The sequence below is a fragment of the Lepidochelys olivacea genome (genome assembly GCF_965140295.1).
Source record: "Lepidochelys olivacea isolate rLepOli2 genome assembly, chromosome: 2".
Taxonomy (NCBI): domain Eukaryota; kingdom Metazoa; phylum Chordata; order Testudines; family Cheloniidae; genus Lepidochelys; species Lepidochelys olivacea.
In genome coordinates, this window is record NC_140412.1 from 82,882,004 (window position 1) to 82,908,271 (window position 26,268).

Sequence of the window (26,268 nt, forward strand, 5' to 3'; positions counted from 1 at the left end):
CAGAGAGCTGTGCCAATTTACACAAGCAGTGAATGGGGCTGTGTCTCAGGGGACTGTGAAGGGCTACAAATCTTTTCACCTTCAGAACCCTTTGTTTCAAGCTCAAATTAAGGGGCTATTCCAAAGCCCGGTGAAGTCAATGGAAAGATTCCCAGTGGGTTTTGGATCACTACCAGTATCCGTTTTTGAATGGATCAAGGGCAACAAAATGATTTCTGAGGACTTGAAATGGGGTTTCAGTCTAGTTGCTAATGAACAGATGTCCAAATCAAATAAAAACCAAAATATACAAACAGTTTCCAAACTTGTTATTCCTGAGACAATTTAATAAGGTTGTGTCCTCACTGCAACAGTTAGCTTGAGTTACTTCATTCAAGTGAAAGCAGCCAGACTGCCAAACACTGGAGCTACAGCGTGATTGGACTGGAGTAGCAGTAGAGGAGTTGTGCTAACTCAGGAAGTAGCCTGCAACTATATCCCCACTATATTACTAATGTGGGTGTCAGCAGCACTTGAGCTTCAACCCACCCTCCCTGGTCCACTTCCTAGCTCAAGATTACAGCACCACTTGAGCTAGAGACTTGTGTGCAGATGGGAGCTGAGTTAGTGGTGCCATAGGAGTTATAGCTCAAACTAGCACTGCAGTAAAGACAAGCTCTAAGTAGGGAGCCAAGCACTGTATTGGCTTTGGGACTGAATCTCCCGCAGGCCCGTAGTCCATTGTGGAAAGATTAATTCTAAAGAATATGTTTAAGGAGATTTAAGAGACATTTTCATTTCTATTGACTGATGCACCTGTTCTAGACACTGAAGTCCACTAAGGGCCTGAACTTGCCATGGGATCTGCTAATGCCATCCCCCGTCCCTGTGCAGAGCCTACATTAGGAGATCCCATTGCAGGTCTTGGACCTAGGGATGTCAATCTGGAGCCTTTTGTAAGCAAACTCATACTTAAAAGAGAAAGTTGAGGCATCTCCAGAGCTTTTAGGGGCAAGATTTCTCTCTCATCTTGGTTTATTGTTCCATGTCAAAAGCACTACATAAATGCTGTAAGAGATTATATAGCATTAGGATACAAGTTATAAGGTCATTCTATACAGTATCAGCCCCCGCCCCCTGTAAGCGGCCTTACATGGGTAGACCCCTAAAGTCAGTGGGACTCCATGAAGTTGGAAGAAACCACCTGCCTGAAGCAGCTTGCAAGATCAGATGCTTAGTGGAAAAGAATCCTGTCAAATGCATTTTCATTTTCTTTAGTCTTTTTCAAATCTATATTTTAAAATAGCTTGTTTTCTTTTATTAGACTTGAAAAAAAACCTACACTATTCACTAATGGCATTTCAGGAAACAGAACACTAAATAAAGTAATGCAGCAGGGTTGTGTAATGATCGAATACACAAGGATGGAAAGCCAAGCCAAAAAACCCCTTAGTCTAAATCCAGAGTGGACAAGAGTCTCTCTGCATGCAGTGCCTCCAGATTCCATGTCCTGGTTGAAACGCTGTTTGATTGATGAGTAAAGATCGTGCTGGTGATTTTTAAGACGCTTTTAAACAGAAGTGCTGATGAGCACTGCACTGCATCACGTAGGCTAGACAACACTGAGGCAGACTATCAAAGGAGGCTTTCACTGAAATGAGAAATGGTTCTACGACTGAGTGCTGTTCTGTCTCGGTCTTCTCCTCTTCCTCTGTACAAAACATTTAACCTTAGTCTTTCACATGCAATTCAATTAGGATTTTATTTTATTTTTATAAAGAAATTTGTTTGCAGTCAAGATGAAGAACCATAGGAAGTCTTGTGGTGACGGTGCCAGTTAGACTGATGAATGTGAAAGTCTGACTGGGGCTGTGGGGGAAAGTGGATTCTTCTAGCTGAGTTCAAAAGAAACAAGCTGGGGGAGGAGGAGGCGGCAAGCATTGGTGAGTGGAAGGAAGAGTCTGCCAGGAGTTAAAAAGTAAGATGTTGGTATTGTACACTTCTATAGCGGCCAGAGAGTCTGCCAACTTTTTACACAGAGCACACAGAGCAGTGGCAGAGGGTTGAACATACTCTAATGATAGTAAAAGAATTATGACTAGAGGCTGAAATTGCTGGTTTAATTAAAGCAATAGACAACAGGGTTCTGAAACATATCTTCACTGAATCGTCATCTGCCAAAGCTCTCTCTTTATTGGTCACCAGAACTAAGAGCATGCTGACGCTTTCCCTACTGTTGCCTCTCTCCCTGGGTCGTTTCTCCTTCATCCCCTTTGCACTGGCCCGGCCCTTCCCTCGGGGCCTGCAGCCTGGCAGATACCAGGCTGGAGTTCCTTCTGCTCCCCTCACCTGTCCCATCTAGGACCAGATTTTAGGTTGGGACTCTACCAAGCTTCTGCATTTGCCCAGGCACACCATATGCCTGTAGCTTTTAAACATCTGAAAACCTGCTTGGGCACAAGTGTTAGAATTTGTAGCCACAAAACCCATTGGTCTTAATGGGCTTTTTACAGGTGCAAGTTGTAATGCTTGTGCCCACTGCCCACCTAGGTGATAGAATTTAAGGCCAGCAGGGACCCACAAGATCTAGTCTGACCTCCTATATAGCACAGGCCACCACCACCCAGTCACCTGTACACTAATCCAACAGCCAAAATGAGACTAAAGTATTACAATCCACAGGAGACAAGACTTTTGTGCCACAGGTTAAGAATAGGAGGGAAACAAGAGGCCCCTATAATGGCAGGGAAGTAATTCAGTGGGATATGCCCAGATAATCCTCGCAAGTGACCAGCACCCACATGCTGCAGAGGAAGGTGAAAAAACCAAGGCCACAGTCTAACCTGGGGAAAAATTTCTTCCTGATCACACAGAGATCAATTAGACCCTGAACATGTGAGCAAGAACCAACCAGCCTAGGACCAGAGAGAGAGAATGGTCTGTACCACTTCATAGCCCTGACCATCACTGTGCAATGTCTCATTTCCAAACATGGCCATCCCTGAAGCTTCAGCAGAGGGGGTTGTGGGGGAATACTTTCCTGCACACAGCTAATGGCTCGCTGAAACCCTGAAGCATGAGCTTTAGGAACCTAGGACACAAGCTGGAAGTGAGCCCCCTGACTGTTAAATCCTGCCATCACAAGCAACCCTGTCTCACAGTTGCACTCATAAATTTGGCCAGGTATTAAAGCTGTTCACACAGGTGCTTGCCTTTAAGGGAAACAAGATCCTTAAAGCGAAACAAAAAACAAAAAAAAAAGTTACACTAGGCCAAATCCAGCAGTCATTGCTCAAGATTTATTCAAGCAACACCTCTATTGGATCTCCCTTGAGGACTGCAGCATCTAGCCTTTACTTTTAAACTAAATTATAACAGGAGGCTGCTGTGTATGGGGGAAAAAAGGATTGATGGATCTGGGGAAAATAGCAGAATTCTCAAATAAGGGAATGTCCTCAAGGTGGGGATAATGAATTCCAGAGAAGACCTTCTCAAACCTTGGCTCTGTCTTGTAGGACTGGGACTAGAGTGTGCCTAGAGCTGCAGGAGTGGACAAGCAATGGGTAAGAAGGCCTAAGGATACTTCTTTTAATGATGCATGTGCACCATTCCCCAACGACACTCCATGCACTGGCTCAGCTCCACTAGTCAGTGCAGAGGAGTCATTGCCCCGCCTTCACCCTTTGCCTCCTCACCCCTCTGAAGTTTTAGCTCACTGAGATATAATCCAAACCTCTTTGAAGTCAATGGAAAAGCACCCCTTGACTTCAATGGCCTTAGGAACACAAGGGCCAAGATATTCTTGGCCTCCATCTCAATGGTTAGATGGAAGGATCCTTGTGGCCTCGCTTTGGCCCTAGGACTGATTGGGTCAATTTAGCCTTAAATTCCAAAAGCTTGTGAAAAGAGCTCAATGTTTAATGAATGTAATTAAGATCAGAATGCAATATTATAACAGAGTGATGGGATCATAGCATTTTGTTTTCATTTTTTTATGCAGTATTATAGTTACTCTTTGGGTATGCTTTATGGTGTCATGAGCTAGTCTGGAGACAAAAATTCTTTCAATATTTATTTTTAAAGTATTTGTTCATACTTCAGATGAAGTTCCTCCTCTATGCTAATCATTAGTGATTCACTATGAATCAGTTACTCTGAATTTACAAACCTAGGTACCAATTGTGTGTGTGTGTTTGTAATTCATCAAGGAAAGATTCATTCAGCTTTAGCATCTCCTCCCAACTTTTCACTATGATCCAATCAACTTAGCTGTAAAATTGGATAAAAACAGGAACATAAAAGGAAATAATGAGATTGGCTAGGTTTACAGAACACTTGTCTTCGTTAGAAAAATTATGTTATGTGAACTTCTTAACAAATCATGCCTCGCCAATCTATTAGAATTCTTTGTAGGGGGTACACAAACTGTGGACAAGGGTGATCCAGTGGATATAGTGTATTTAGACTTTCCGAAAGCCTTCGACAAGGTCCCTCACCAAATGCTGTAAGCAAAGTAAGGAGACATTGGATAAGAGTGAAGGTCTTCTCATAGATCAGTAATTGTTTTAAGGACAGGAAACAAAGCATAGAAATAAATGGGTGGTTTTCAGAATGGAGAGGTAAATAGTAGTGTCCCCCTGGGGTCTGTACTGGGACTAATACTGTTCAACATAAATGATCTGGAAAAAGGGGTAGATAGTGAGGTGGCAGAATTTGCCAATGATACAAAATTACTCAAAACAGTTAAGTCCCAGGCAGACGGCAAAGACTTACAAAGGGATCTCACAAAACTGGGTGACTGGGCAACAAAATGGCAGATGAAATTTAATGTTGATAAACGCAAAGTAATGTATATTGGAAAAAAACTATACATACAAAATGATGGGGTCTAAATTAGCTGTTACCAGTCTAGAAAGATCTTGGAGTCATTGTAGATATTTCTCTGAAAGTGTCTGCTCAATGTGCAGTGGCAGTCAAAAAAGCTAACAATTAGGAGGGATAGATAGGACAGAAAATATCATAATGCCACTATATAAATCCATGATACACCCACATCTTGACTGGGTGTAGATCTGATCATTCCATCTCAAAAAAATATATTTAATTGGAAAAGGTACAGAGAAGAGCAACTAAAATGATTAGGGATATGGAACAGCTTTCGTATGAGGACAGAACAAACAGATTGGGACTATTCATCTTGGAAAAGAGATGACTGGCGGGGAGGGGATAGGATAGAGGTCTAACATCTTGACTGGTGTAGAGAAAGTGAATAAGGAAGTGTTATTTACTCCTTCACATAACAAGAACTAGGGGTCATCGAATGAAATTCATAGGCAGCAGGCTTTAAAAAAACCCAAACAAACAAGGAAGTACTTCTTCACACAACGCAGAATCAACCTATGGAACTCTTTGCCAGGAGATGTTATAGTTTTGGCCTTCCCTTACAGGGTTCAAAAAAAGAGAGCTAGATAAGTTCATGGAGGATAGGTGGTCCATCAATGACGAATAGCCAGGATGGGCAGGGATGCAACACCATGCTGAGTGTCCCTAGCCTCTGTTTGCCAGAAGCTGGGAGTGGATGGATCATTTTGATTGCTTGTCCTGTTGAGTTAAACAGATGAAGCTCCTTCAGTCCACCACCATAAGGCATGTTTCCTAATCCTTTAATCATTCTCCTGGTTCTTTTCTGAACCCTCTACAGTTTATCAACATTCTTCTTGAAGTTTTGACTCAGAACTGGATGCTGTACTCCATCAGCATTTGCACCAGTGCCAAAATACAAAAGGTAAAATGATCTCTAATCCTACTCAGTATTCCCCTATTTATACATCCCAGGATTGTGTTAGCTTTTTTGACCACAGTTTTACACCAGGAGCTCAAGTTCAGCTGATTATCCTCCAGGACCCCCAAATCTTTTTCAGAATCACTCCTTCCCAAGATGGAGCCTCCATCCTGTAAGCAGGGCCTATGTTCCTATATGTACACATTTACATTTAGCCATATTAAAATGGTGTCTGCTTGCACCCAGCTTTCCAGGTAACCCAGATCACCCTGTATGTGTGATGTGTCCTCTTCATTTACCATTTCTCCAATTTTGGAGTCATCTGCAAACTTTCAGTGATTTTATGTTTTGGTCTCGGTCACTGATATTAAATAAAGTGTAGGATAAATAAGTAGTCTCTGCAGGACCCCATTAGAAACATACCTGGTTGATGATGATTCCCTGTTTACAATTTTTTTTAAAAAACACATTGAGACCTATCAGTTAGACTGTTTTTAAACCATTCAATGTGTGCCAAGTTAATTTTAAAGTAGGATATTAAAATTGGCAAGCAGTACCATGTCAAGAACCTTACTGGAGTCTAAATATATTAGATCAGCATTATTACCTTTATCAACCAAACTTGTAGTCTCATTCAAAAAACTGTATCAAGTTAGTGTGACAGGATCTATTTTCCATAAACCCATGTTGATTTGCATTAGTTACATTACCCTCCTTTAATTCTTTATTAACTGAGTCTTGGATCGGCTGCTCCATTATCTTGTCTGGGATTGATGCCAGACTGACAGGCTTATAATTACCTGGGTCAATCTGTTTACCCTTTTAAAATATTAGCACAACATTAGCTTTCTTTGAGTCTTCTGAAACTTCCAGTGTGTTCTGAAACTTATTGAAAATCATCCTTAACTGTCCAGTGAGCTCCTCAGCTAGCTCTTTTAAAACTCTTGGATACAAGTGGAATGGAAAGAGAAGTATCACATTGTGATAATACCCCATCCCCACTACAGAACAGAAATATTTATTGAACACCTTTGTCTTTTCTACATCAATATTGATAATTCTACCATTTCCATCTAGTAATTGACCAATGCCATTGTTAGGATGCTTTGTGTTCTTAATATACTTAAAACTCCTCCTTATTCTTAACTCTGCTGATCACAGATTTCTCCTCAGCTCCGTTTGCTTCCCTTATCAGTTTTCTGCCAAACCTACCTTCTGATATATCATTTCCCCGCTAAACCAGGTTTTTTAAACATTACAGACTTCAAGGGTCAGGGTTTTTTTTAGTATCTAGTAAAGTGTTCTTAAACAATTCCCAATTATTAGTCACATTTTTCTGATTAAATTCTTCCTCCCAACTGATTTGGCTCATAATAGTTCAGCTTTGTGAAATTTTCCCTTTTAAAGCACCAAGTATATATATATTACTGGTCTGGAGTTTATTCTGTTTGCACATATAAATGTGGTCAAGTCATGATGACTTGTAGCTACACTACCTTTTTAGTTCTGTGATCAGTTCCTCTATTAGAGAGGATGAAGTCTAATACAGAATTCCCCCTTGCTGGCTGCAACATATTTTGAGTTAGGAAATCTTCTATGTTTATGAATTCCAAGGATGTTTTAGCACTGACAGGAGACCTAGCATGTCACTCAAATTGAAGTCCCCCATGAACATGCAGCTTTTCCACCTACATATTGATGGGTGTATAATGAGCCAGTCATCCTGTTCTCTACTGTGATTTGGTGGTCTGAAGCAGGCACCAACTAATACCCCATCTTGTGTTTTATCTGTTACAGATCATGTTCTTCTGAGTTATCAGTAATTCAGAAACTGGTAATGCCATTTTGGCCAGAGTGTCACTCTCCCTCCCTTTTTGCCCACTTGATCCTTCCTAAATAGACCTTGGAAGAGACTAGCTGCAGATTCATGCAAATTCAGAAGACCCTATTCCCTGGTTGTCATGAACTATTTTTCCAGGTAGATATACTTGAAAGACATAACATGTTGCACTGTTATTGATATACTTCTAGAATACCAAAGTCCTCAGAACTACTGATGGACAAACGGACCACAATTTACTGCAGCAGAATTCAAGTAATTCTACACAAAAACACACTATTGATCATATCAGTCCACAAGCAGAGCCATAACTAAGCATATTAGGGCCCCTTATAGGGGACACATGGGGGCAAGCAGAGTCACATGACACCCCCTCCCCCATGCCTGATTTCTGTTTCCATTTAGCAGAGGTTTTCAAACTGTGGAGTAAGGGTCACTACAAAAAACCGAATTCCCCTTGCTGATACTCACACCTTCTTGTGAACTGTTTGAAATGGGCCGCCTTGTTTACATTGGCCTCATTAGCACTACAAGAGTGATTTCCACCCCCTTCTTATAAACTGTTGAGAATAACCCACTTCCACCTTAATTGAATTGGCTTGTTAGCACTGAGCCCCCCACACTTGATAAGGCAACTCCCATCTTTTTATATGCTGTGTATTTATACCTCTACTGTATTTTCCACCCCATGCATCTGATTACGTGGGTTTTAGCCCATGAAAGCTTATGCCCAAATAAATTTGTTAGTCTAAGGTGCCACAAGGACTCCTCATTGTTCATACTAACTGTTGAGATTGCATGCTGATGTAACATGAGTTATGTAAGTTTGTAGTGTAGATATGGCCTTAGGTATATGAATGGTTTGGGAGAGTAACAAAAATGAGGCTAGACCAAGATTCACTCAGTGATTTTGGTTCCTACTGTTGTGGCTATGGGCCTCTTGCATCCTAAATGCTCAGGAACAAAAAATGCACATAAAAATATTTGGTTCTTTTTAAGATTCATGATTTGGGGTGTCTAACTCATGATTCTTGAATTCTTGTGGTTGTCAAGCAATCTTGGCATTGTAAGTGTGTGTTCATTAGGTTGTAAAACGATAACTGGGATAAAAAGAATTAGATAAATTCTTGGAAGATGCCATTGATGGACCTATTAGCCAAGATGGTCAGGGATGAAACCCCATGCTCTGGGTGTCCTTATCCAGAGGCTGACTACCAGAAGCTGGGAGTGGAAGACAGGATCATGCGATGACTGCCTGTTCTGTTCATTCCCTCTGAAGCATCTGGCACTGGCCACTGTTGGAAGACAGGATACTGGTTTTATGGATCATTACTGTACCACTATGGCTGTTCTTATGTTCAGTAAAATGTACAGTAGATTGTCTTTGAGAGGGATTTAATAGGAGATGGTATACTGCCTTAGTGAATATTTGGGGGCCAAGTTGAACACACAAGCAGTGACATGCAAAAAAAAGACAAAAGGGTGGCTCGAGAGGCAAAACAGTTGAGAAATGTGATTCCCTTTGGTGGATCAAAGGAAAAAATATTTTGACACCAGGCTAGGAAATCAGTCAGCCTGGAAGTCACGTGATCCAACAGAATAAACTTGTGCTATAAAAATAAAAAAAAATTAGAATTAAACATTCCAAATCAAAAAAAGGTCAAGAGTACAAACATAGGAAGTGCTATACTGCAACACAGATGTCATTGCTAAAGTTACTAGCAACTAGTTATTAAAATATAAATTAAATGGCACAATGACATCCATCCACACAATGTTGACAAAGGTAAATGATGAAGTGCTAAGAATAATAAACCATAAAAAAAGTAAACAGGAGCAAAACTAGATTTTAAATGGATTACAAGAAAGGATGTGCAATTCAGGGAATCACAGCAGCAGATAAGACAAATTTGTGAACTGCTTGGAGACTTTATGTAGACATATAAAGTGATAAGGGATTCTTTTAAATATTCAAAATGAGAGAGTTTTGGGGTGGTGTCTGTCAAAATATTTCACTGAATCAAGTTTCCTGTAGCATCCCCAGTATGTTACATCAGATAGTGAAGAGCCACCTGTGTAGGCATTGGGATGCCTGTGCCTTTAAGAAAGGAGCCCTGAGAAGCAGGTGCTGAGACTACTGTCCTAAGGGAGGGGAAATAAGAGCCCCACCCCACCCTACCTTATTTTTGCCATCACAGCAAGTGGCTCATCCCACTGTGGTAATTTATCCCCCCTGCCCCTCCCTGTGCCAGGGTTTTGCCCTCTGCCACCATCTGGCAGCACCTCACCCCTGGGTTTAACCCCAGCTCCTACGCCCTCTCCCTGATTCTACCCTCACCCCATCTCCTGCCCCTGCCCCCAGCTGTTTTACACCCTCATGCAGTCATTGCTGCCCCAGCAGACTCTGCCCATCCCCCTCTCAGATTTGCTCAATTTGCCCACCTTTAATCTCCAAACAGAAGCAGATTTTAAACCCCAGCAAGGGCAGCCGCTTCAGCAGATGTTATTGAGCATGCTCAGTAAGAGCCAAGCAGTGCACTCAGCACCCTGCCTGCTTACTGTGGTCCTAGTACTGGGGGGGAACCAGGCCTGCAATCCTACAGGGCGTGTGGATACTGAACACCCCCTGGCTCGGGCTGATGTCACTGGGCCTGATCCTGCATGGGAGGCACTGATGCTGCTGGGCCCGATCCTGCACACCCCATTTTTGCACTCTTGCCAGCTCTGTGCTCCCGCTTTGCTTGTCCCATCCTAGTTACGGCCCAGTCCACGAGTGACTAGAGAAGCTGAGGGCTGTACAGCTCAAGAAAATCCTACAGCAAGAAGATCCATTATTTGTTCTTCTGAGTTAGAAATCAACAGCAGCTACTGGATATGATCCAGAATAGCTCCTTATGGGAAGGCAACTCCTGTTCCAATTTTGTTTCCAAAGTGGCCAGACATGGTGAGTAGCCAAACCAGATAAAAAGGCTACAATAGCTTATGAACGTTTTAACAGACATGGCTCAGTTAGAGAGCTGCCAGATCCAAACCCCTGGATGACTGTGTGTGAGAAACTGGATAGAGAAAAAGGATGGACAACTCCAGTTGTCAAAGAAAAATAATTTAGTGCCCAAACCATGTGATTGAGAACAGTGCACAGTTCAACAGAAGCCATCGACATCTAGAGTTTGTTCCTCAGAACGAACAAACAGAAGAACTTTAGAGGTCAGATGCAGAACAAGAGGACTCAAAATCCAAAGCAACCACAGCCAGTTGTTACAACTAATGGACAGCCAGATGATCAAGTTGTTATGCTTGTGTTGTGTAACTGGAAAACTATTACGATTCAGAGACACCGATCCATACTGAACTTCAAGGATAGTATATAATTTGTAAAAGGTAGGAATGCAGAACTTAATGGAACGCTTAACTGTAGCGTACTGTTCAGCCACTTTTCAGAGTAGCAGCCGTGTTAGTCTGTATTCGCGAAAAGGAGTACTTGTGGCACCTTAGAGACTAACCAATTTGAGCATAAACTTTCGTGAGCTACAGCTCACTTCATCGGATGCATACTGTGGAAGATACAGAAGATCTTTTTATACACACAATGAAAAAACGGGTGTTTATCACTACAAAAGGTTCTCTCCCCCCACCCCACTCTCCTGCTGGTAATAGCTTATCTAAAGTGATCACTCTCCTTACAATGTGTATGATAATCAAGTTGGGCCATTTCCAGCACAAATCCAGGGTTTAACAAGAACGTCTGGGGGGGGTAAGGAAAAAAAGGGGAAATTGGTTACCTTGCATAATGACTTAGCCACTCCCAGTCTCTATTCAAGCCTAAGTTAATTGTATCCAATTTGCAAATGAATTCCAATTCAACCGTCTCTCGCTGGAGTCTAGTTTTGAAGTTTTTCTGTTGTAATATCGCAACTTTCATGTCTGTAATTGGGTGACCAGAGAGACTGAAGTGTTCTCCGACTAGTTTATGAATGTCATAATTCTGACATCTGATTTGTGTCCATTTATTCTATTACATAGAGACTGTCCAGTTTGACCAATGCACATGGCAGAGGGGCATTGCTGGCACATGGCATATATCACATTGGTGGATGTGCAGGTGAACGAGCCTCTGATAGTGTGGCTGATGTTATTAGGCCCTGTGATGGTGTCCCCTGAATAGATGTGGACACTGTTCGCAATGGGCTTTGTTGCAAGGATAGGTTCCTGGGTTAGTGGTTCTGTTGTGTGGTATGTGGTTGCTGGTGAGTATTTGTTTCAGGTTGGGGGGCTGTCTGTAGGCAAGGACTGGCCTGTCTCCCAAGATTTGAGAGAGTGTTGGGTCATCCTTCAGGATAGGTTGTAGATCCTTAATGTGTTGGAGGGGTTTTAGTTGGGGGCTGAAGGTGACGGCTAGTGGTGTTCTGTTATTTTCTTTGTTGGGCCTGTCCTGTAGTAGGTGACTTCTGGGAACTCTTCTGGCTCTATCAAACTGTTTCTTCACTTCCACAGGTGGGTATTGTAGTTGTAAGAATGCTTGATAGAGATTCTGTAGGTGTTTGTCTGAGGAGTTGGAGCAAATGCAGTTGTATCAAAGAGCTTGGCTTTAGACAATGGATCATGTGGTGTGGTCAGGGTGAAAGCTGGAGGCTAAGGTGCCACAAGTACTCCTTTTCTCTTTGTTCAGCCACTAGATAGCACTGTGCATAAAAGACGCTATGTAACTGAACTCAGCCATGCCAGGCAGAGCATTAGAGGATCTGAGGATTAAGGCTACGATTTAGTCAGAGCTCACGGAACCCCCTGTGCCTTCCAGTGACCTCAGCCTGCAGTGGTTGCAACCCCTGCAGCTCCTGCCCCCATGGGCAGTGGAGGCACCCTGCAGCTCCCACCAGCCCTTGGAGCTGCTGGGGGTACTCTGTAGCTCCCCGCTGACACAGGGGCTCCCCACAGCTCCTGGCTAACCATGGGCAGCAGGGACCCTTGGAGCTGCATGGGTACCCTGCAGCTCCTAGCTGCTGCAGGCAGCTCCTAGCGGCTGTTCAGTTGTCCTGTTTCAAATGGTGTGGGGATCCTCAGATCCCCATTTTGTCAGGGATATTTTTTGTGAAAGTCAGACATGACATGGCCTTCTGTGACTTTTAGCCATGACCTGTCTGAGACTTTTACTAATAATATCCATGACAAATCTTAGCCTTACTGATGAACACATCTGGTGTACATGACACAGCTTGGGCAAATAGAGAGTCATGTACAGTCTGTATTTGCATACCCACACCCTTCAGGTATGTCTTTACTTGCCTAAGCTGGGCCTCACTGGCTACATTGCCATTTATAACTGTGCTGGGTGGGGAGGAAGGGAAGAGAATGGGAAATGTGTATGTACTGTATACGCTCCAAAAGCTGCATCAGTGTAGATATGCCTCAGATGTGGGGGAGAGGGGTTTATGCCTCTTCCGTGAAGAGTGTCATTGGTAGGGAAGCCCAGACCTACCCTCTCCACTGGGCTCTGACCCAAGGCCCTACAAAAGGCAGTGATAATGAACACCCCAGAGTGATTTGGGGGTGTCTTGTTGGGCCACTTCCTACCACTTGCTTCCCACAAGATCTCAGAGTCCAACAGAAAATAGAAAAAACCCTGAATCTTCAGCCCAGCTGTAGCCTCCTTCCTTGCAGGCTAGCCCTAGCTTCACACTGGGCCACGTTCCTGGGTTGCACCCTCCCGCTATCCAGGAGATCAGGAAGGCTGCAGGCCCTGATCAGCCTCCCAGCTCAGGACTCAGCCCCCAGGCTTTTCTCTGGCCAAGAGAACTCCCAGCTACCTCACTTGGGTCTTGTCCTTGGATTCTCTATGGCCTGGGGTAGCTACTGCTTGCAGTAAGGACTTCTGCTCTTGCTCAGGAGCTCTCAAGATGGGGCAGACAGAACAAGGATAGATGTTTGAGCTGTTTGGCTCCCTTGGAAGCTCCTCTTCCAGCTGGAGCAGGTGGGGCAGGGTGGAGTCACTTGGGCCCAGAACTGCTCCTTAACCCCTTCTGTCTAAGTGAAGTGTTTATATACCCCATCCCAACTTTCAATCCTGTTGTGCAATCCATTATCTTCCCTGAATCTTCTGCTGGTTGATTATTTCTGGCTGAAAAAAGTTTATGGTTGGTGGCTTTATTCCAAATAGCACTAGTCTTCTCTGGGGTGACCTACATACCAATTATTTCTAATTTCAAGGGCATGATACGTACTCTCTTTACAAATGAAAAGGCAACTTTATTATAGATGTCAGGGACTGGGACATGAGTCGTTTGACCTAGTGGTTAGAGCCAGGACCAGAAACCAACCTTCAGTGCTAGAGTCAGGAAACAGGAGACAAGCCAAGGGTCAGAACCCGAGTCAGGATCCAGGCTAGGGCAGAGAGCCAGAACAGACCACAGTAAGACAGGAACAAGGCTAGCACAGGAGAGATCACACACACTGAGCAGCCACCAACATGCTGTTACTGAGCTTAACTTCAGACCTGTTGGCTCCTTGGCCAGTCTACCCAATTGGCTACAATCAGGCAATCCTGCCGGAGCCCAGCCGGGCTCATTAACCAGCCTGAGGGCTGAGTCAACTAGCCCCAGGCTCAGCTGAGAGAACTCATGCCCATGGTTCCTGACAGATGACCTCTATCTGTGCAGGTATAATTTATACACTCATTCTAAATGCATGAATAGCAAAGATGATGTGTGAACCCTATTTGTGCATGAAACCAAGTGCAAATTTAGGAGGGCAGATGGGTTTGACTATGTACAGGTAGAATTCATGAATGAGTTTTTAAAAAGCCTAGTGTCCATATTTATGCACATAAATGTGGCTGGATTTTCAAGTGCTTAGCACTCAGTTTTCATTGACTTCAATGGGACATGTGTCCTCTATACAAACTGCTGGGTTCTGAGCACTTTTGAAGTTCAGGCCATCTAATTAGGTATCTTAATAGAGATTTAGATTCCCACTTAAAAATATTGGCCTGGATGATTAAGTCATCTACTCATCTATTTCATTTTATGGAATTATTGTTATGAGCTGGGTGAAACCTTGTTATGGATTGATTTAAAACCTCATTGAGATTAGTGGGTGCCAACACACCCTTCAATTAATGTAACTGTAAGGATTAGTAATAGCCACAGTCCCCCACCAAAAACACAAGGGCTATGTGAACCTGCCCAGGAGATTTGGACTGTGCAACCAGAGGGGGTTTCTGCTGATTGTTTTGGGTGAGGGTGTGTAGAAGGGAGTCAGTGAGAGAGGGGAAAGGCTAAAGACAGAACTAGAGAATGACAGATTGCTTGAAGGAATCCAAGCAGAAGCCTGTTAGCATAGTGTGACCCTGAGAGAAACAGATTTTTGGGTCATCTGAAAGGATGCTTGGACCTGTAAGCTAAGAAACTAGTCCTTTTGCATTTGGAGAAGCAGGAGTTTTACTTGTAGATAAGTAAGGCTGTATCAAAGATAATACCAGACTCCATCAACAGTTTCAACTCCCAAACAGGCCCCAAATTTTGACTAGCCACATTACCTTACCAGTGACTGGATCATTCATATGGAGGGAGGGGTCAAGTGTTGGATGAAAGATGGATGGGTAGAGGCTGCAACTAAAACTGAATATGTCAATTAGGGAAAATGGGTGTCAGAGTTCACTCACCAGAGCAGCACCTCCTGCTGGCAGTCTTGGGGATTAGCTCTCAGGAAGTGCACCTTCTCCTGGTGGGGTCTCTCCTGTCATCATCTCCATCTGCAGACCCACTTCAGTTTAAGTAGTGCAGCATCCTGACTTAGCTCTCCCCCCCACCCTCCCAAAGCATCTCCCAGTCCAGTCACTTCCCTAGCAGCAGATGGGGGGGCCCAGCAAGGGAGAGACCTGGTCCCACACACTACTCCAGGTCCCAGCCCAGAGACCCTGTATCTAGCAGCCTCTCCTTAACTTCTCCACCAGTGCTACTTCAATTCCCTGGGCCACTTCCCTGCAGCCCCAGCACCTTCTTCACAGGGCCTCAAGCCTGCAAATCCCAGCAGCCAGCCAGGAGCTTTCACTAGCTCCCCCAGTCTCTGCTACCTTCCTGCAGCCCCCTAGGAACCCCATCCTCTCCTTTGGGCTCCCTGCAGCAACTAAGCTTGCGTTACCCTGCATCTTCCTTTTATGTGACCTGCTGGGCTCTGATTGGTTGCTCCATGCAACCTCTATATGATTGGATGCCCTCTGTGCAGCTTCCCTTGGCTGCTTTTAACTCTTTCCTTGCTGGTATGGGGGTGAACATCCCATCGCAGAGTGGGCTAAAGTGTGGAGGAAGGAAGAAATGGTGTGGGGAGGGGAAATTAGTGAGCTGAGCTCTGCTTAGATGGAGTGGAGAGAAGGAGCTATAAAGACATTAGCTGGGCTTCCTGATTCAGGGTCACCCAGCCCTGGCACAAGTTAAGACATAAGGTCCTTCAGGGCTCTTACAACACTAGAGGATTTGGCACAGTGGAACTCTGCTCCAGCATGCTCCTTCCCTCTGCTGTGGGTTGCAGGGGTAGTTAGCATAGGAAGAGATGGAGCTTGCCTCTGCCAGATATCCACCAGCAGAGCATTCCTCTGCAATAGGGAATTCTCCTCTTGCCCTCTCCGGCTATTTTGTGCTGCTTATGTAGCCCACATGCTTGTGTTACTCCATTTAGTGATGTAAATACGAGAAGAAACAGTGTGGAGGATACACAGATCTTGGCTTTGTTCCCTAAAAAACTGTGTGCCTGCAGACTTGCCAGAGCTGGGCAGGGAAACTTTGCTGGATGGCCCAGAATCATCCAGAAATTGGGTTTGACGGCCACTGGGAATGCTCATTAGCTGCTTGAGGCAATTTTGGGTGATTTCCATTGTGGGCACCCAGCCTGGCAGGACACATCCGGAGTCACTCTTTGAAAGTGGAACCAATGGGAACTCAAGGTGGGGGAGAGAGGAGTTTATAAAGAGGAGGAGTTGGTACCAGACTGGCGGACTCAACAGTGGAGCAGTGTAAGCACCACAATGGTCTGCTGTAAGGATTGTGTTCCAGGGATTTCTCTGGTTTTGCTGAATTAGACTGCAGGCTCCCGCACCCCACTAGAAAAGAAGAAGAGTACAGTTACTGCAGGCTGTGCAAATTGCAGATTGGTGTTGCAAAGACTCAGTGGGAGTTTGAAGAATCCTGGGGACCAATCACTTTTTTCCCAACTTTAAGGACCTGGTATGCCCTACAGAGGGTTTGGACACCATTCCACAGAGACTGAGATGGGTAAATCCTCCCAGAGAAGAGCTCTAGGTAGAGACTACCCATGCTGCCAAAAGTGTGGTGGGGGAGGGCAGAGTGAGGGCAGCCGGCTCCAGCAGTGTTTCTGAGCATGCTCACGCAGACTGCAGAGTGTGAGCATGCTCAGTAGAAGCCAAGCAGCAAATTGAGGGGGGGGGAAACATAACCCTGTATGCCCTCCCCACACTCATTGCCTCTGGCTCTAGAGAGTGTATGTATGTGTGTGTGCATGATTATACTAGGCATTTGAACATGTGGTAGAAAATGTACTGAAATTTGGGGGGAACCCCCCTGAAACTGTTATGCTTAAAAGATGCATGCAGTGTTATTGTAGTCGTGTTGGGGTCAGGATATTAGAGAGACAATGTGGGTGAGGTAAGATATTTTATTGGACCAACTTCTGTTGGTGAGAGAGACAAGTTTTCGAGTTTACACAGAGCTGTCCTTCAGGTCCTGAAAAAGAGGTCTGTGTAAGCTTGAAAGCTTGTTTCTCTCACCAGCAGAAGTTGGCCCAATAAAAGATATTATCTCACCCACCTTGTTTCTGTAAAAGTTGTTACTGATTATATGCACAGTTGTTTCATAGGTTATAAGTACATGCACACGCATTCCCCGCCCTATCTAGATTTAGTAAACATTTTTCCTTTAGAAATTTTGTTCTTTCAGAGATTTAACTTTGTATAATCTGAATCCATATAGGTACATATCAAAGTCCTGAAAAGACTAAACCAGTGATCACCAACCGGTCAATTTCGATTGACCAGTCGATCCTGGAGACTCTCTCCGTTGATCGTGATCGCCGGCCGCTAGAAGTCCGGCAGCACAGCAGGGCTAAGGCAGGCTCCCTGCCTGCCCTGATCCCACACCGCTCCTGGAAGTGGCCAGCATGCCCCCGTGGCCCTGGGAGGGTGGGGGGCAGGGGTCTCCGCGTGCTGATCCTGCCTGCAAGCACTGCCTCCACAGCTCCCATTGTCTGCAGAGAGGGGCAGCGCGCAGAGCCACGTGCCCCCTCCAGGGGCCACAGGGGCAAGTTGGCCCCTTCTGGGAGTGGCGTGGTGCTGGGGCAGGCAAGGAACCTGCCTTAGCCCCACTGTGCCTCTGACCGGGAGCCGCCCTAGGTAAGTGCTGCCTGGCAGAAGCCCGCACCCCAACTCCCTCCCCACTCCCAGAGCCAGCACCCCATATTCCCTCCTGCATCCCAACACTGTGCCCCAACCCGGAGCCCCCTCCTGCACCCAAACTTCCTCCTAGAACCTGCACCCTCTCCTGCAACCAAACTCCCCCCCGGAGATTGCACCTCTTACCCCCTCCTGCACCCCAAACCTCTGCCCCAGGCTCAGCCTGGAGCCTCCTTCCACACTGCGAACCCCTCGGCCCCAGCCCAGTGAAAGTGAGTGGGGGGGGGGACAGCGAGCCACGGAGAGAGGGGGAGATGGAGTGACCAGGGCATAGCCTCGGGGAAAGGGCGGGGCCTCGGGGAAGGGGCGGGGTAGATCATGGGTTGCCCTTAAATTCAAAAAGTGACCTTGCGTGTAAAAAAGTTGGAGACCACTGGGCTCAACTGATCTGTACCCCAGCAGAGGTAAGATGAGGTACAGGAAAGGGCAAAGAAATATTTTCTCTAACATAGTGCTTTCCTGAAGCCTGTTACACTTATATGGCACAAAGTGACCCTAGCTGGGACTAGAAAATCTGGCCCAATGTTTTTATTTTAACCTGCTGCCCCACCAGCACCACCAAAACCAACCAACCAACTTGGTTTCTGTTAAGAAATGAAACTATCATAATCCTGATCACCTTACTTGTATGTGGTATCCCTGAACCGTCCTCCCTCCCTTAGCCTCTCTTTGGGACTGCGTCATTCTCTGTGACTGGAAATACCTGCGGTTGCTAATACAGTATGTAATATATTGAGTCTTTTTCAAGAAATGTTATCTCTGGTCTCATTTGCTAGAGTTCCACAGAAGCTGTTGCTGGGAGCTTCATGGTCCCACAATATAGTCATGCAAGTTTCAATTCAATCTGTTCAATGAATATGTAAGACTATAGACTTCAGCCATTGTTGGACTGTAAACAATACATTTACACAAAGTGAGTAAGAGTTCCCACAGTTTATGCTTAAATAGCGCTTGGCTGGTGAGTTCTAGTTTCCCCACTATTCCCTTGTTCCTTGCTTCTTCTTCCTTTCTATGATGTCATCTATTCATGACTGGGGCAAGATGCCATGCTATTCTCTGTCATTTCTGGGCAGCATGCTATTAGCTGTTCTCTTTTCGTGAGACATTAACGATCCTGTTGCAATAGGCAATTTGCATAAATTTGTGGATTAAATTTTTCCTGCTTAGTATGTGGTTTTCCAGGATTGTGTGAGCATACTTACACAGTATGGCGGTGTGTGGCTCAACTGGGGAGAATCCTCTGGCTGGTTCTCTCTGTTTCTACGTCTGATGAATGCCTATGTGCTGACTCAGGAACATGAGAGGTCTAGCAACTCAACTTTGCATATGGGAAGTTTTTCACACCTGAACCTTGTATGGGAAAAAAATATTTTTTAATTCCCGTAGAGACCAGTGCTTTTCTTTGGACTTTGGTTCTCCAATCAGTCATCTCTGTGGCTGTTGGTTTGTGGAAACGCTTTCTGTATCAGTAATGCAGAAGCCTTTGCCCCGTCTATTTCAATAAGAAACAGCTTCCTATTTTTTTTAAGGGCCAGACTTTAATGGGTCTGCTTGGTGAGGTGATGCTCACTAATATGAGCAAAGGCTTCACAGTCTGCCCCCCCTTTTAGGTGCTATATAAACACATAGGGCGACATGGTCCCTACCCCAAAGGAGTTCATTTCCTACAGAAAGTAAACTTCCATAGGCCATTTGAAAATCATGGCCTAATGACTAGCAGCCATCAAGATTTGCACATAGCTAGCCTAACTGTGTGAGCCTATTACAGGTATCTTTACTTTTCCCTCCGATTGTTTGTTAACACCAACTTGTTGCATCTTGTATTAAGTGACTGTAAATTCTTTGGCAGGGACTGTGTCATCCTATGTGTTTCTACAGCATCTAACAAATGGATTCATATTTTATTTATTTATTAGACATACTCTGCAGTCACCACAAAAAGGACCTGTTTTTGTTTAGACGCTGTGATATTGAGATTCCAGGCTGGCAGGAAAGGAGGGACAGAGGAGAATCCCAGATACAGCACGGATAATGGCTTACACATGCTTATTTCTTTGTCTGAAAAGTAGCAAGGTTCAAAGATTCGTTATTAAAGTAAACTGATTTTGCACCCCTGTTTCCAGATTGCCCCTTCCCACAGTATATGTGGTATTTACACCTTTCCCCCCTCCCTTTGGTTAGATTGTTAATAGTGCTCTTTATTTATGATAGTATACACTCTTCTTTTCAGTCCTACACAGGATTAAAATTATTTATTCAATATGCAGTAAAAGCTTGCTATGGCACTGCCTAGCATTCTGAGTGCATAGGAGTTCAGACACCATTACGGTGGGAACAATATAAATATCCCAGTGAATAGATTTTATAGAAGCATGTTATTACCATACGAATCTACATCTGGCCCCTCAGAATCACTGCCTCTAGACGCAAACACATATATAAAATGTTTAGATGCTTATTTTAAATAACGGGCCAGGTTTTCTGCTTTGGTTCCAGTCTCTTTCTGCTGCAAAGAGGCCAGAATCGGCTCCAGCTACTTGGTTGAGAATCCTCTGAGCAGGGAGGAACTGTCAGCTGGTATAACTCTGGAAGACCCAGCTCCTATGCCAACTGTTCCCGCACCATGGCACAGGGTGTGTTTAAAGGAAAAAAAGGGGATAGAGTGGAACGTAGCTCTGCTTGGCAATTTGCAGCTGGCATATGATCTCTTATGATGCTTCAGGCTGTTCTCTCAAGACAGAGGCAAACTGAGACTCAGGGAGCTATAACTGGCTCCATGGCAACCTCCCCTTTTTCCCGCACCAAACATGTCCACTATTGTGAATGCCAAGCCTTCAAAACTCACGAGTCTAGCCCCCAAAATGACGAGATTGGCTTAAAAAATCATCACCTTTACAAAATATTACATTTAATTTGCCTTCTGGTTTGACAACCTTCAGGGGTTAGAAAGAAGCTAGGAATGAGGAGACTGTCGGTTTCTGCAGAAGGTCCTGGAAAAAGGCCTAGGAGGTATAAAAGGAGGAAGCTGATAACAGGAGGGTTTCTTGACAGTGCATAGAAAGTAGACAGGAGAGCTGGATAATATTGGGATGGAGAAGATGGCTGCCTGGCTGTGTAGTGTCTCATGGCTGCACTTCATGGAAGAGGGAGGGAGAAAGCTCCTCTATGCCTCTGAGGGCCCACCAGAGGGCATTGTTGTTATACCCCAATAGAGGGAGACTGGCAGACCTTTGGGGTAGGGGTATGTCCCAGGGAAAGAGATTGGGTAAAGCTTTGGGAGTCTCTTTTTTTTCCATCAAACTCTTGTTTTTCCCAGGAGGAGGGCAGTTTTGGAGTTAGCCAGTGGGCTAAACTATCCTAGAGTTTTATGTAGTTTTTTCGGATTCCTATAATTAACCTGCCATCTTTAGTCCACTGTCTCTTATGCACCCACACCACTAGGTGGCAGTGTAGCTGCACATCAGGACTGAGAAAACCACTTCAAAGCTAATGAATGGAGAAAATGTTGACTATGAATAAGGCAAAAACAAACAATGCAGTTAGAATTTCATACAGCAAATGTTCTGTTATTTACTCTAACTAGAACACTTTTTGATATTTTAGTTCATTTCAATTTATAGTATCATTATTAATAATCATTTAAACACAAAAAGGGCATTAAAGCAACAAAGAGAGCTCTTGGCTAGCAGAGCCCTCTTCAGATTTTTTCCTGTTCTTCCTGGGAACTTCAAGGCATGAAACTGTCCCAGTATCACCAGAGCCTAAATTTTACCTTCAGAAGTACATGCTTGGTTCCCATGGAGATCAATGGCATTGGGTGACTTCCCGTGCTACTAGGAAAACACTGATTTTCAAATTATGGGCTTTATATGAAAATAACTAAAACTATTTTGTGACCCGTTGTGATTATTCATACAGCATCATATATGTGCAGATGACTATTCAGTTTAGCTAATTGTGCAAATGGCATCCCACTTTAATAACATGCAGTAAAAAGTAGAGTTCACTCAGAATTGTGGGACGTTCTTCTAAATGACTGGGCCTCAGTCCAAAGGTACAAAAAAGCTGATTATCAGGTGCCCTGATAAGATTCTTTCTCTCTAGATCAAGCTATTGTTAAGTACCACACCGACTACGTTTATATGTACTCTTGATGGTACATTAAGGCATATAATTAAAGGGAGGAAACCCCAAAATAACTAATTAACCAAGATACAATATTACATTACTGGCCACTGTAGACACAGACATCATTTCTCGAAATGATGTCTGTGCAATCTTAAATCTTTTCAGAAAACAAATTAAGTCTCTTGCCTTGGTTCCTTTGTTGCTTATGCCAGAATAAACAGAATGTGTTCAACCATACAAAACAAATACTTGAAAATAACGAAAAATCAATAGCACCCTTGTTCTTCAGTAGCCTGTATTCAGACCTAATCTGACAGCCCATACTGACAGCATAAACAATGCCCACAAACATGTATTCCTAATGTCAAGGTGAAATGTTAGCTTAAACCTTAATCAAGTTTATAGAACAGGGATGGACTTTGGAAGTACAATTGTCTGTTTCATCTGTAATAACCACATTTCATTATAAGTGGAATGCACTGTATACAATGTGTCTCTGAAAAGGATAGGATTTAAGGTATGGCTCTTCATTACCATGAAGATTTAAATGTTGCATCAACCTGTCAACATCTTGAAGTAGGAAGAAATGCAAACTCCGCATTTAATCTTCACTGAGACAATCAAAGGAGTTCTTCATTCATGGTCCAATGTCAGCAGCCCTGTGACCAGAGGACAAAGAAGCGTATAGCAAAGGAATAATTTCACATTTAAAATAATACATCACTTTGTCCAAAGCCATGAAATGTGTCACCCTGTCATGATGTACATGCAGGAACTGCCTCTGCCCTTTTGTACTGAGCTGGCCTTTAGGCTCCACGAAGTCTGCAAACATGGGCCCCACTTGCTTGGAGGAACTAGAAATATATTGGAGAATCTCAGCTTTCATGTTATAAACAAGTCAATTTCTAGCACTCTTCCTAATGAAGATAACTTTGGAAATATAATTGTACTATTTTGTTGTTAGGGTTGAAAGGAGTGAGTAGACACTCCTCTGCAGCCAGAGCTACGGGAAGACCTAAATACAGAGGTGGGAACAAAGGAATTGCCATACTTGGTCGGAGCAGTACTCCATCTAGTCTGGTATCCTGTCTTCGACAGTGGTCAGTACCAGCTGCTTCAGAGAAAAGTACAAGATGGACACATATTTACTTCTATGTTTTAATTGAGTAAATTGTGTAGAGGACTCCACATAGTCACGAAAGAATCTGTCCTATTATTTTTGGAGCAGCATCCTCTCTGAAAAGTGTAAGTCATCAGAACAGAATGAATCTAGGGATCCAAGTGCAACTAAGGGGAGCATTTTTCATTTTTGAAAAATCATGACTCACTATGAGGTTTGGGTGCAAAAGAAAAGCAGGACGGTGCCGAAATGGTGAGATGTTTAGTAATTGACAAATGACAACGGGCTGTATTCTTCAGTGATAAGCCTAAGAACAGCTGCAATTTCACCCGTTTTCTTATTTGGTGGGGTGGGAAAATTTCTGAGAGGCCAAATGTAGACCCAATACGCTATTTGAAATGCAGGAACCTGGAAAAAGTGATCACTGCTGAAATCATAAGAGCAGATATCTGACTTGAGAGAGAAACTCGATGACGCAGGCACAATGATAAAAGCAGAGTTACAGAAATGTAAAGGAGCTACCTTCTCAGTGTACCTAACCCCTGGGACTCCATTTGGCATGAAGGACCAGTTCGGTTTTGTCTACACGGAGAAAATGAGTTCTTTTAGAAAATGTGTTAACCCATGTTTTAATTAACACACTGTTCTACACTGCCGAGCACTTAAACAAAGATAGTTGTGATTTAAAATGGTTCTTTGGTTGTAGTGAAGCCTTGGGTGCCACCTTACCCTAGGAGTTTCTAATGTAGCACATTTTCTCAGCATAGACAAAGGCTGTGAGACTCCACTGTGGTTCCCTACATACTTTTATGGTACTATTATAGGCTGGGCTGTAACAAAATTTCACATTCGGAGCTCAATTATGCCATTAAGGCACAGACTTAAATAAAGGCTATGTGGAGCTGAACCGCTTCAGGGGGTACTCTGGGAGAAAAAAAATCCCACCTGGGGCTTCATGGTGCACATTGCACCATCCCTTTGGATTGCACAGAATGCCCCTCTTTCTGTGCCATCAGGTCCACTTGCCCTTCACCACTTCCTCCCCAGCTCCTTGGGGGAGACTTGCACTCCCTGGGGTGCTACGAAGGAATGGTTCCTGCACTCCTTATGCCTTCCTTCCCCTGCACCCATGTGGTGGACCAGGCACAGTGTGTCACTCTACTCCATTTTGGGGCAGTAGCATTTCTGTTTGTGTGTGTGAGCACACTCCCTTCTTGGAACTTTCGTAGGATGGAAAATGGCCTAAATCAATGACAGCAATGCAAACTGCAATTGGTTTTCCATGAATCTATTTACAGTGTGAGAGTTATCTCCAGTTTTATTCCATGAATTACACACAATGTTACACCCCATCCCAAATGCTTTTTGATAGGATAATGGGACCATTCTGAGAGCCATGTAATTGCAGCGGTTTTGATCCAAGAGCTGATTTGATATATTACATCCCTCTTGAAGCTAGGAATCAGGATACAATACAGGGAGACTGCCTGGACCCTCTGGTGCCAGAAGGCTTAACGCAGTATTGACAGGACTGTGCATATTAAATCCAGATCAAACTTCTGAATGAACACAGGCACATCTGAACTTACAAGGCTGGAAAGTGCCTTCCAGAGTCTTATAGGAGCTATTTTTAGTAAAGGCAGTTTTTAAAAAAACCTACTTACAGCTGAGATAGGAGCTGAAGTAACTGCCCTGTCAGAGCTTTTTTATGTTACATGAACAGCAAAACAGAAATAAGTTCAGGGCTTGTGAGTGTGTGTGTGTATCTATCTATCTATAAATATACATAAGAGCCCTAGAGATATGACATGCAGGATCCCAAATTTATAGGTTCCTCCTGCCCACATTGATAGGACTTTATGGACACTCCTTGACTAGGTGATTGCCCAACATTCTGGCTGAAATCATGGTTTTGAACAGTTTTCCAAATGTAAACTAAAAAGTCCTGGGCAGTCTTCCAGAATATGGCACATCATTTCCTCTTTTAGATAAACTGTTGCAGCCAATGTTGTTATTGTAGGGTCAGACTCTGACACCCATACTGCCATTGAAAAGTCCCCTACCTGGTGAGTAGTCCCATTGGAATGAATGGGTTTGCTCCTGGAGTGAGGTGCTATTCTCTGTGAGGTGGGGCAGTAGAATCTGGTTCTTGCATTGGTTTCCGTGTAAGAAAAAGACACCGTTTCTTATCTGTATATTGCAAATTAAAAATGCATGGTACCATTAAAAGGCAATGTAAGGAGGTAAACAAGAGGGAGAACCAGTGGTCCATTTGGAGCCAAATCCTGCAAGGGTCTAAGCACTTCCTGCTGAATATCCTCAATTCCCATTAAAGATCCTAAGAGGTTCTGAGGAAGCGGAGTTGTTGGGGCTCAACTCCTTTCAGGACAAGGTCCTTAGGATCTGATCTAAAGTTTCACTGAAGTTAATGGAAAGACTCCACTGATGTCAATGGGCTTTTTATCAGACCCTTAGCAGGGTATGGCTGGAGCACTTGATACAAAGTCTATTTTAAGTTAAGCTTAAGTTCTGATATCATTTTGTTGGTTTCCTACTGGTTGCTGAGTGACATTTGCCCACATCATAAAGCTGTCCTATAATTTGGCCCATTTGGCATTTCATATAGAAGAGAGATTCCCAACAAGAATGGCATGGATATTACTACTCAGAATTACAATTGAGTTAGGTGAGGGAGTGTGCGGAGTATGTGCCCAAACTAGCTAGCGCTATTAGTGACTCATCATGATTGTGAATATCAAATACAGATGAATAGTTAGAAAAGAAAGTCAGTTTATTAAGGAAAAAAATATCAAGGTCAGTTTCTACACTTCGGGCCAACAGAATGGAGCTGCAGACATTGCACTTTCAGTGAACTTGCTTGAGTTTTACAGTAGAAACATACCAGATTGTGCTAGACACAAACATGGGTTCCTTCAAGGTAGGGTTATAAGATGCCCAAGTGG

At 43.9% G+C, this 26,268-nt stretch overlaps 1 protein-coding gene across 1 annotated transcript in view; it reads right to left on the reverse strand.

Annotated features, from left to right (window-relative positions):
- Positions 1–22,334: 22,334 nt before the first annotated feature.
- The window catches only part of LOC311515700 (uncharacterized protein), a 148,960-nt gene continuing 145,026 nt past the window's right edge, over positions 22,335–26,268 (reverse strand). Inside the window, exons 4-5 of the mRNA XM_084618942.1 lie at positions 25,369–25,495; positions 22,335–22,844 (exon numbers count right to left, since the gene is read on the reverse strand). Of these exons, the coding sequence (XP_084475068.1) occupies positions 22,819–22,844; positions 25,369–25,495 (153 nt within the window). The 3' untranslated portion in view covers positions 22,335–22,818. The remainder of the gene's footprint in view (positions 22,845–25,368; positions 25,496–26,268) is intronic.